Genomic DNA, 12839 nt, shown 5'->3' on the forward strand with positions numbered 1-12839 from the left:
GGGAGAGGAGCACGGTCTTGGGCCGTCGGGGGGTGATCCGGTATGTTCTGTCCATTTCAGGCCTGCTGCAGGGGAATGCTGGAACATTTATGCGCTGCGGGAAGCAGCGCCGTCTTTTTCCGGGTGCTTGGGGAATCCCCGAGGTGGGAGATGGCTTGCCTGAGGCTGGGGATGGTTGGGCACGTCCTTGGCCACTTCAGCAAAAGGGGAAGAGGAAGGGGGTAGGGAGTTACCAGCAGCCGCGTGAGAAACCGGGTAGTCTTTGTTTGTTTTGTATTATTAGTTTGCATTTCTGTTGTAGAAAGAGTGGATGCCTTTCGAATGATGGAGGTGGTGTGTCGGTGTGCGGTTGTTTCGTTAGTTTTGCAGCCAGTCTCCAGCGATTCCTAGGCAGGGAAGGAGTAGGGAAATTTGCTGCTGGCTGGGTCGCGGGTAATCCTTCCAGCTGGGCCACAGCTTGTCCTGTTCGCCCACGTCCCAGATGGTGAGGGGCACACTGTTCTCCGGTTCCACCGACTCCACGTCTAGCGAACCCAAATATAGTCTGTGCTATAAGCCCTCCGGCACTCTTCAGTACCGGCATTAGGCATTTAAAATTTTCTTCCCCCCCCCCCCCCTTCCGGTCTATTTTTGCACATACCCACAACAGGAATATTCTTCTTTCGTTCAAGCGGTGGTTCTGTGCTCTCTGTGCTGCACAGATAATGAGCCATTCTGCTGGTGAATGCTCCTCCCTTATTGCCACATAGTTTCCTCTGATAGTTCCTTCTTACGTTGCCTAGCGTTGCCTGGGAACGGTTTTGTGATGGTCCTTTGTGTTTCAGAACATTGAGTGTGTTTTTTCTGATTGGTCCGTCATGTGAGGGTGGGGCTGAGAGACATGGTCAATGTTGTGGCTTCACCATCATGAATCCATGAACCCTTCAGGGAGTGACTGAGTGACTTCAGAACGTTGTCTTCAGAACGTTGAGGTGAGTTTTATTATAGTAGATAAAAAGGAACAATATGCTGTGCAACTGTTTATAGATCACAAATAGAAAACAATAATAACAAAGAGCAACTATAATAACCCCCCACCACCACCCTCTACCCTTCTAACCCCAACAATAGCTGACTTCTACTACCCCAAGGAATCCTAATCCACCCTGTTATAATGTCCAGGAGTACAAAATGCAACCCATTCTGTATGCCCTAGCGGGGCAGAAATATGCCTTATGGTGCACTGTTATGATTTTTTAATCTGTGGATGAAGAACTCATCAACAATCTCAGGATTCAGTTTAGCTGTCCTGACTTCCACAGTCTTTCCTGCAATAGAAAATGTCTTCTTAAAAGATATGCTGGTAGCAGAAATGTACATGATCCCCCATGCAAGTTTTGCTAGTTGTGGCCAGCATCACTCAAACTTACAGTCCAGTTCATTAACAGGCTTCAAAGTAGAAACTCCCACGGACTCTGTCCCCATCCCCGCCCTATCACCGTCCTGCAGGTTCTGTCCCTATCCCCGCTCTATCCCCGTACCCGCGGGCCCTGTCCCCATCCCCATGTCGTTCTCTAGTCACAAGTTTTGGTCACAGCACTGTCCCCAAAGCCTGATGTGTAGTCCAGTTAGTGATGGGGCCAGTCCTGTGAACAAATGATTTGGAGGGTGCATATGCCTCTCCCCAGCCCATCAGTAAATTGAAGAGTGAAGTACCATGCTCCTTTTATGAGAGTGTGACAAAGGGATAAGAAGTAAGAACTGGGTTTTATTATAGTACACAACAGATGCTTCAGAAAAACTCCAAGAAAAGCAGCAGGCCATAATAATCCTGTGTTCCCTGGAAAAAAATAAGCAGGGTAGCCATCTATTTTCTTATATATTTCCACCATCCATGATGTATTGTAAGCCACATTGAGCCTGCAAAGAGGTGGGAAAATGTGGGATACAAATGCAATAAATAATTTAAAATATCTATGCCAAATTGATTTTCAGGCCTTAGTGATATGAGCGAGCACAGCAAAAGGGGGTCTTTTAGGGAAGACCTTAGAACACACACCCAGTCATTTGGGTTGTTCAGGATATTAACAGTAATTATGCGTGAGATTTGTATGCATTACCTCCATTGTATGCAAATTGATCTCATGTATATTAATTTCAATTCTATATTAGGTTCACTCTCATTAAATGGTTGTAATCACTATAAATTACAAATTCTAGAACAACCGTTGCAATATCAATTTTCAATCTTTATTAAATACTTTTGTTAACCAATACTAATTCTTTTCCATAATATTATGGAAAAGAATTAGTATTGGTTAACAAAAGTATTTAATAAAGATTGAAAATTGATATTGCAACGGTTCTAGAATTTGTAATGTATATTAATTTGGGTTATATTGTAAACCTTATTGCCTGGCTGTGCCCCAAGGACTGAGTTGAGAATTACTGTTTTAGAGCTATTGGAGTTTCATCCAGAAAATTTTTTTAAGTATAGTCTTGAGGACCTGCCTCTCTTCTCAGACCTCCAGTCTTTCTGTGTGTTACTCCTCAATTCTCTTTCCCCCATTTATTCTGTTTGCTGTTCTGAGTTTCCATCCCTTATTAGCCTCTCTCCGAGCCCACCTACTTGATCATAATTTCTCAGTTAACTTGGAAAGGCAGTTTCTTTTCTCCATCAACCAGTTTTGCTTTTCCCCAGTTCCTTGCCCATTTGTTTCACTTTCTAAACTCTGAAGACCTTCTTTTCCACAAGTTGTGTCCCCACCCCTTAACTCTGTCATCCTCTCCCGTTAGTCTCCCATCCCTTTTATACTTCTCTGCCCCATATTTCCATCCCTCTTCAGCCATTCTTTTCATCGTGTCCTCCTTTGCTTTTATCTTCTTTCTCTGCCCCACCTTGAGCATTCTTTCTTATTCAGTCTCTCCCTGCCACAGTTAGCTTCTCTCTTGCACTTGTGTAGGCCCTCCAATTCCCTGGTATTCTCTTGCTTAGAGCCGTTGGGCAGTATTCACTCTGTTTTGGCAGTGTCAATGACCTCATCAATTAGTATGAGAGTTAGTGTTGAGTACACAGGCAGTTTGATGCAGGGCCAGTGTTAGACATTTTGGGGTCCAGTGGCTCTTTCAACATGTATTCACTACCTAAGGTTATAATTTGTTCCCTCCCCCCCCCCCCCCCCCCCCACACACACACACATTTATTTCTGTTTCTCTTTTTGTTAGTGTTTTATTTCTGCCTCTTCTTTGAGTCTTGTTTTGTACATTGCCTTGAAACTACTTTGTGAATGGTGGTGTATCAAGTCTTGGGACATAAAGCCTGTCAGCTGTGGCATATGGAGGGGGGGCAGGGCATCTGCCCTGGTTGCATCCCTCCTAGTGCTAGTGCTGGCTTTGACCTCGCTGGATGGTCGAAATTCAGGGCCACTTAGGAAAGCAAATTCCCCAAGGCAACTTTGGACTGGCCTGCCAAATTACAGGTTGGCCACTCTGTGTACTCACATCTGAGGTCTCTGGAAGAAGTGTCAGATTCTCTTGAGAAATAAATTCTACCAGAGTGAATTCATCCTTGGTAATTTCTGGCCCCTTAAAAAAAAGGCCCTTTTCCAGGATGCAGCAAAAACTGGCCCGGAACACACTCAAAAGACGCGCTCACACTGCCGCAGGCCACTTTTTGTCGTGGCTTAGTAAAAGGGCCCCTCACTGAAACGGATCTTAGTTAAACATTGCTTTAGTGCAGGTCGGTTGGTGATTGCTCAATCATGGAAGCAACTTGGGTGTCCTTCAGTGAGTAAGTGGAAGGCTCTTCTGGAGTATATTGCTGAGGGAGAGCGACTGTGGGCTAAAGAGAAGAACACTTTGGCTGAATGGAAACAGGTATGGGCAGTTATGGGTATTCCTTAGGTTATTTTTGACGTGAGGATTGGCAGGGTACAAAGGTGGGGATATCCCTGGGAGGAAGGGTTGGGGGGTAGGGTTTAGGGAATTTTACTTTGGCTGAGGTTTTGGTGTTGATAATTTTGTTATAAAATGTTAAAATGTAACTGGGAATGGCTTTGTATTAAGAAGGTGTTCTGTGACTGCAGAGACCTTCGGAGAATTGACTTTGTCTACTGGGAATGATTGGTTGTGCTTATGTTATATTGTATACTAGTAAAAAAGCCCCGTTTCTGATGCAAATGAAACGGGGGCTAGCAATGTTTTCTTCTGTGTGCATGTGGGAGTGTGTGTGTCCCTGCCCTCTGGCCTCTCTCCCCTCCCCCCTTCTGAGTCCTTCACTGTTACAGAGCCAGCGATTTGATTTCGTGCTCTGCTGTTTTCCTTCACTGACTGTGTTACAGAGAGGGCGGGGCAGACACTCATAGGGAAACCGGATATCTCGCCCCCTTCACACTTCCGGCTGGAGGCTTCATAGAACGTTGGTGTTGCCTTTTATATAGAGAGATGTGATAAAGTCATTCAATAAAGCTCCTGGTTAAAAATTAAAAAAAAAAAAAGGGGCCCCTCACTGCTGGGTCAGTGTCCTCTGAATTTGGGGAACAGTAAAATATATGTAGATTATTTTTTTTACAAGGTACCATATCGTAGATCTCTATGAAGAATTCAGATAGTCGGACAATTCCATACTTTTTGCAAATGGGTCAGAAGTTACAAGCATAATATTTGGATGTTGAGCAGTGAAAGGGAAAATGCTTAACATATCATTATTCTGAGCATTTCACAGCCCATGAGAAAACTGTAGTAATGGTATTTGTCAGGGTTAATCTTTCTTCTCTCTTTTCCCTGCCCTTCCTTTTCTCTATTACCACCCCCAGCAGCAAGGGTACCCTCTATTTTCTGTATTATGGGGGAAATTCTATAAATGGTGCTCAAAATTTGGCGCAAAAAAAAAATTGGCGCTGAATGGTATTCTGTAATGAGCGTTCTGGGATCTGTGCCAGGATTCACGCTCAACTTTGGTCGTGAGGAGTGAAACCAAGTGTAAATACTGGCGCACAGGTTAGGTGCGGATCCCCCAAATTCTATAGCATGGATCTGCTGTTTCTGCCATGTTTTGGCACTTTGCATCCATTAAAATGCTTTTTTTCTGAGAACATTTGGTGTAGAAGTAGTGCCTAACATTCATAGGGCCTTTTACTAAGCTATGGTAGCAGTTTTGGCATGCGCTAAAAATAAGCATGCGCTAAATGTTAGAGATACTCATATATTCCTATGGAACGTCTCTACCCCCTTAGTGCGTTGTATAGAATTTCCCCCTATGTGTTTTTGTATGAGAGCCTTTGTAAATTTAGCTTCAGTCAGCTGCTCACCAGTTAGCTCCAGCTGTCCTACTGGGCAGCCTTTTACCATTAGTTTCAGCAATCCAGGCTCAGTGCAGACCAGGGGCGTAGCCAGACTTGCGGCGGGAGGTGGTTCAGAGCCTGAGGTTAGGGGGCACATTTTAGCCCCCCCCCCCCCCCCCCGGCGCCGCCAACCTCCCCCCCCCCCCACCATTGCCGACCACCACCAACTTTGACCCCCCACCGACGACCCTCTCGACCCCCCCGCTCCCACCTCCAACCCTCCCCCGCAGGACATCAGACTCAGAAGCAGAACGAAAGAAGAAGAGGACCTCGGCTGGCGGGGGTTGGGGTCCCCCGGCAGCAAAGGTAGCCAACGGCGACGGGTTGGCGGCAGGAGGGGGAGTCGAGAGGGTCGTCGGCAGTGGGGTCCAGGGCCAAATCTACAGGGGCCCAGGCCCCCGTGGCCCCACATAGCTATGCCCCTGGTCCAGACAAGACAAATATGTTCTTTTTCTCTCCTTTTGTTCTCAGCTACCATTAGTTTCAGCAATCCAGGCTCAGTCCAGACAACACAAATATGTTCTTTTTCTCTCCTTTTATTCTCAGCTGGTACCACGGTGCAATCAGCCGTACAGATGCAGAAAACCTCCTACGGTTGTGCAAAGAAGCGAGCTACTTAGTCCGGAATAGCGAGACCAGTAAGAATGACTACTCCCTATCATTAAAGTAAGTGATTTCACTCAGGGAAGAGCGGGACTGATACCATAGATCTGATTGAGGCTAGTCTTCACTAACTACGGGTTTCTAAAAGGGAGCGGAAGTCACTGGCAGCACTGTGCATTTTCAGATGCTTGAGCTCAGGTCAGACATAGAGGCTGATGTATTTTGTGTGAACAGGTTTCTAAATCAGATGAAGCACAGAAACATGAAGTAGAGTGTGTGGTTATGTTTACACAAAATGGCGCATGCTCTATTTGACAATTTTTGACAATAAAAATTATTTTCCGGTGCATGTGGCGGACACGAGTCAAAAATGAAATTGTTGCCAGGGCCACGCGGTAGCTGGACGGTAACTCCAAATTGACACGCGTTGGGTGCACATAGGTGCCTGCGTGGCATAGTAAAAAGGCCCCTCTGTGATGATGGTTATCTTTTTAGTGGAGCAGTCGTACAAGTTTATATATATATATATATATATATATATATATATATAAACTTGTTTTTCGTTGTGTTCTTCACGTGGTCATCAAGGGTGAGGTTTCGATCAATGGTGACTCCAAGAATTTTCAAGTTTTTTGAGATAGGGAGAGAGCAGTATTATGTGGTTACTCATTCCTAGGAGTTAGGAAAGACAGTTTATAAATAAATAATTATAATGATATCCCGCTTAGTGTTAGGCGGGATATAAGTTTTTTAAAATAAACAAATAAATATTTGTGTGTGTAAAATATTTATTACCTGCACAATCCAAAAGTATTGGCGGCAAACAAATCAACATACACAATAAGATCACAAAAAAACAGAAATACATATCACATCACACATATTCAAAACCTGAGTATATAAGATATATTCATCAAGCCATATATATACAATACTTTATCTCAATAATATCACAGCCCTAAATCATTCTGAGGCATATTTTCAAAGCACTTAGCCTTCCAAAGTTCCATAGGTTTCTATGGAACTTTGGAAGGCTAAGTGCTTTGAAAATATGCCTCTCTGTGATCTTACCTATTCTGTTTACTTCTTCTGACTCTAAACTCCAAAGGCCTGTTGAAATAAAGATTTTCAGTCTCGTTTGAACTCTACACAATTTTATAATACTCTTGGGAGCCCTTTTACTAAGCAGCAGTAGCCACCTGCGAGCATACCACGCGCCAATCTGGAGCTACAGCTGTCCCAATGTGGGCGCTAGTGGTAGTTCCACCCCCAGTGCTCAGCATTGCTGGTGCTAGAAGTTCCAAAAATATTTCTGCAGGGGGTTATCCAGCGGTAATCGGGCAGCGACACATGGTACCTGGTTACTGCCAAGTTAGGGCAGGAGCCCTTATCGCCACCTCAGTGGGTGATGGTTATGTGCTCCTCCCTCTCCCACATGGCCACGTGGTAAGAGCAATCTTTTTTCGGCCTTTTTACCCGCTGTGGTAAAAATGGCCTCATTTGCGCGGCAAAAACAGCCCCTGCCACTATTGCATGGCCCTTTTTACTGCAGCTTAGTAAAAAGGCCCCTTAATTCATTCCATAGTTTAAGAGCCATGACTTTGAACATTGAGAATCTATATTCTTCAAATCTGATCATTTTAAAAGATGGAATTTCTAACAAATTAGACTTAAGCTGACCCAGGTGGCCTAGTGGGCTGATATGTCCGCAGTAATGTAGCAGTGATAAGGGAAACCAAATTATTTAGCACTTTGAACACTAATATTACAATTTTAAATCCAATTCCCTGCTCTATCGGAATCCACTGCAGTTCTTTTAGTACTGGTATGATGTGACAAAACTGTGAAAACCTAGGATAGTTCTTTAAGCATTTGAGCTATTTGTAAAACTTTCAATGATTTTTTTATTCAGTCCTACCAATAAACCATTACAATGTGAACAATCTGAAATTAGAAGGATTGAGGAGATCTCATAATCTTCTAACCATTTTCAATTTTAGAAACACTTACCTAATTAGTTTACTAACCTGTGGCTTCATAGATAAGGAGCAATCTGTAGGCACTAGGGGGCAGTAATGAGTCTCCTAACCAGAGAAGAAATCACACTACATCCCCAAAAGCTACAAGAACCACCCACTGAGGTACAACAATATATTACTTACCAATTCTTATATCAGAACTAACTTATTACCTAAGAGACAAAATCAAGTGAAACAAGAGGCGCTGCTAGGAAAAAGAAATATTTCTAGTTTAATAGGGGTAAATACTAATATAGAGACAAGAGGCATAGCAAAGCACACAGGTAGATGAGGATAGCCTGCCGCCAATCAATTCCTTGGCTAGAGAAGGAACTACCCACCTTTCTGCAGAAATCATACATGTATTTATACAGACTAAGGGCTGGCTGAAATACATGATCACATGACATTTGATATTTACCCTTGGCATTTGTGACAAGACATTTGTACAGGGGTTCAACCATCATTCTGGAGAGTCCCACAACTGGCTAACTATAAGCTTCCAACCACATAACTTCCATTACATGTCTGTTCTATCACTGTACACACCTCCTCATGTTATATTTTTGTACCCTCTTTGTACTGTTCCATAATCTAGATATTGCACGTCATATCTCATACCTCAGAAGAACAGGTCAACTGTCATCAGGTGCAGTCCCTTCTAAAAAAAAAAATACCTTCTTGTTCTGACCTGTGTGTCAGAAAGCTGAATATATTTTTTAGCAATTTATTTCCAACAGCTTAACCCTGTAATGACTTACATCCCCAGCCTGTTTCTTCTCTGTTTATACATTTGAGGGCAATAGTGGTCACTGATGAATCCAAAAGAACCCCTAAATTCCAATTTACATTAATGATAGGAACTGTTAGATCTGCAATCACAAAATCTCTAGGTACATCCTCACATGGATAACTAGTCGATAAAAGTATTTGTGTTTTAGCAATGTTGAGTTTTAAATGATTACCATGTAACCACTGATTCAATGCATTTAAACAAAGTCTTAACATTAAAAAAGCATCCTCCACAAATTTATGAATTTCAATCAGAAATTAGATATCAGCATACAATCTAAATTTCAGACCTAGCCGCTATATTTAAGCAGGTGGACAACATTATATACACCAAATAGATGTCTTAGGTCATTGCAGGATTAATGGATGTCAATGTCCCCTTTAGCTAAGGTGCGTTGGACAAGTACAAGGGAAAAGCATTTTTCTGGCAGGTCCTGGTACTCTGGAATGGCTTGTATAAGGAAATTCATACCAAGGAAAATTATAAGAGATCTAAAATTTATTAAAATCTTATTTTTTTAAGCTGGCTTTCAATCTGTAGCCCGGGAGGAGGAGAAGATTGGACTGTGCACTGGCCTAAATTGAGTTGTCTTTGTGATTGTGTGGAAGAATGAATGCAGTCTTGGTGAGTGTTGTATTAGGTCTGTCCTATCATTTTATGGATCTATTTTGTAAACCACCTCGGTCTGATAAAGGTAGGTGGTATATCAAGTGTTTAAAAAAAAAAACATAAATATATTAGGAATATATTGAACAACATCACAAGGAAGAGTCTTGGGGGAACTCCTGAACTACATTCAACTACAGAGGATTTGACCTGGTCTTTTAAAACAAAACATTTTCTCCGTGTTAGGAATGATGAAAGCCATGTTAACACCAACTCTGACCAATTAAGCAGTGTTTTATGGTCAATTGTGTCAAATGCTGCAGAAGTATCCACATTAACCAGCAAGAAACGTTTACCTTTAGATTTTGCCATATGTTTTCCTGTTCTAGAATCCGTTCGTTATCATCATCTCTACTGGATCCCTCTCCAAGTCAAAGTTTACCCTGGAAAACAAGTTGTGGAAAAGGAAAGGAGGGTAGCTAGTCATAGGGGGTTACGCATTAATTGGCATCAAATTAATCCATAGCTTTAGGTTGTACATAATGCCATTCCAGCAGCCATCATTCCCTCTCTCTCTGGCTTAGTTAAGGGTTCTGGTTCCATAATTATGGTAGGCTGTGACTTAGGTCTGCACAGACTATGTCCCATTCTTGGGCCTGGGTATGCATGATCTGGATTTCTACACACGTACCTTCTAATGGCTCTGCCTGACACACCATGCACTGAATGATAAAAGAGCTCTGTGCAAGGTCAGAAATCAGTTAAGAAACTGTACAATCTCAAGGCAGAAAACTGAAGCACAGGGTGCCTAGTAATATAAATCTCAATTCCAGCACAGGGCTTCCCAGCATCTGTGTCACTAGAGAGAGTGCGAGCAATCTGTATCCACTTGTCAGTCCTGGTCGGCATGTGGTTTCTCGATCTTTCATCTTCTCCACAATTCTGTTTGCTTCATTCATCAGATGGCTAGCCTTTGCTTTTTATATTCTCTTGTTATTTTGCTCTTCACCATTTCCTATTCCTTCCTGTACGTGAAAATATTTACAGCTAATGTCAAACCCATCTGCTTCAGTTGTTTAGTGCTAGAAAAGAGCACAACCACAAAGGCAAATAACTTCCAATTTGCTACATTTACCCTCTTCCATCAACATCCCCCCTCTCCCCTCCCCCCCCCCCCCCCCCCCCCCCGGTCACACCACCAAAAAGTGGTCAGCTGCAAAATCTGTGTGTGTGCTTGTTTGTACCCAGCTTCAAGGTTTTCCTTGGTTCCTCCTTTATGAATCAGGCTATGAAGCACATTGCCTTGCCAAGCTGTTTTTTATTTATTTTCCTACTTACTCATTAAGGGGCCCCTTTTAATAAGGTGCACCCAAAAGTGGCCTTCGCTGGTGTAGGTTCATGTTTTGGACGCGCAGTGGTCCATTTCCTTAGCATGCCTGGAAAAACAAGGGAGTTTTTAATGTGCCAGAAAATGAATGTGTGGCAAAATGAAAACCAGCACGCATCCATTTTCGGCCTGAGACCTTAACGCCACCCGTTGACTTAGCGGTAAGGTCTCGTGCACTAACCGGGCAGTAAGCGTGCAGCACGTGCCAACTGCCGATTACTACTAGGTAAGGGTCCTCTGGTAGAAAATTGAAAATATTTTATACTGCATGTTTTGGACATGCGCCAAAAATGGAATTACCACCTGGTGATGTAGTAGCTCAGCGGTATTTCCAATTTGATGCACATTGGACTCACATAGTCCCTTTACTAAGCCGCAGTAGTCCTAGCGCGTAGCTACTATGCCCTTAAAAGCACTATTTCTGGACACACTGAGGCATCCCGTGACATTAATCCCACACTAACATTTTTAAAAATTATTTTTCAGCATGGGAGGTATGCCCTGTGATTACTGTGGGGTCTCTTACCACGAAGTAAATCGGTGGCGCTAAGGACTCCCATGGTAATGGCCACATGCTAAGTGGGTTTACTACGTGCTGTGGCCATTTTTAGTGCAGTAGTATAATGACCATATTTGCCATATTCCACATTAATTTTTTTGCTTGTCCATTAATGAGAGATATGGTGAATGCAGCCATTTTACTGCCGCGCTAAAAGTGGCTGCAGCACACAGTAAACTCACACGCTTACAGCAGCGCCGGCCACGTTTTAGTCAGAGAGTAAAAGGACTGCTTAGGGGTCCTTTTACTAAGCTGCCTTAGGCATTAACATTCACCTAATGTAGTAAAAAAAAAAGTCTAACATAGGATAGGTTAGTGTGTTTCACATTAGACTAGGGATGTAATGGCACAATTTGACAACTTGAAGAGTAGCAAATCACCTGAACTGGATGGTATTTATCCCTGAGTACTGATAAAATTGAAAAATGAACTTGCAGAACTATTGTTTGTAATATGTAATTTATCTTTAAAATCAAACATGGTACCAGAAAATTGGAGGGTGGCCAGTGTATGCTAATTTTTTAAAAAGGTTCCAGAGGTGATCCAGGAAATTATAGACCAGTGAGCCTGACATCAGTGTTGGGCAATGGTAGAGACTATTATAAAGAACAACATTACAGAGCATATTCAAAAGCATGGATTAATGAGACAAACCCAACATGGATTTAGTGAAGGGAAATCTTGCCTCATCTAATCTATTACATTTCTTTGAAGGGGTTAACAAACATGTGGATAAAGGTGAGCTAGTCGATATTGTGTATCTGGATTTTCAAAAGGCGTTTGACAAAGTCCCTCATGAAAGACCCCAAAGGACATGGGATAGGAGGTAGTGTTCTATTGTGGATTAAAAACTGGTTAAAAGATAGAAAACAGAGAGTAGGGTTAAATGGTCAGTATTCTCAATGGGAAAGGTTAGTTAGTGGGGTTCCCCAGGAGTCTGTGATGGGACTGCTCCTTTTTAACATATTTATAAATGATCTAGAGATTGAAGTAACTAGAGAAGTAATTAAATTTGAGACAACACAAAGTTATTCAAAGTTGTTAAATCACAAGAGGATTGTGAAAAATTACAAGAGGACCTTATGAGACTGGGCATCCAAATGGCAGATGACGTTTAATGTGAAAAAGTGCAAAGTGATGCATGTGGGAAAGAAGAACGTGAACTATAGTCACATAATGCAAAGTTCCACATTAGGAGTCACTGACCAGGAAAGGGATCGTTGATGATACGTTGAAACCCGCTGCTCAGTGGGCGGTGGTTCCTAAGAAAGCAAATAGAATGTTAGGTATAATTAGGAATGGAAAACAAAAATGAGGATATTATAATGCCTTTGCATTGCTCCATGATGCGACCACACCTCAAATATTGTATGCAATTCTGATCACCGCATCTCAAAAAAGATATAGTGGAATTAGAAAAGGTACCGAGAAAGGCGACGAAAATGATAAAGGAAGATGGCATGACTTCCCTATAAGGAAAGGCTAAAGTGGCTAGGGTTCTTCAGCATGGAGAAAATAAGACTGAGGGAAAATATGATAGAGGTCTATAAAG

At 42.6% G+C, this 12839-nt stretch overlaps 1 protein-coding gene across 3 annotated transcripts in view; it reads left to right on the top strand.

Annotated features, from left to right (window-relative positions):
- SHF (Src homology 2 domain containing F) overlaps positions 1 to 12839 on the top strand; it is a 542785-nt gene that overhangs the window by 461164 nt on the left and 68782 nt on the right. For all 3 annotated transcript variants that reach the window (XM_030187563.1, XM_030187571.1, XM_030187580.1), the window contains one exon: positions 5868 to 5987. In XM_030187563.1, coding sequence (XP_030043423.1) covers positions 5868 to 5987 — 120 coding nt within the window. The remainder of the gene's footprint in view (positions 1 to 5867; positions 5988 to 12839) is intronic.

Source organism: Microcaecilia unicolor, chromosome 1, assembly GCF_901765095.1.
Source record: "Microcaecilia unicolor chromosome 1, aMicUni1.1, whole genome shotgun sequence".
Classification (NCBI taxonomy): Eukaryota; Metazoa; Chordata; class Amphibia; order Gymnophiona; family Siphonopidae; genus Microcaecilia; species Microcaecilia unicolor.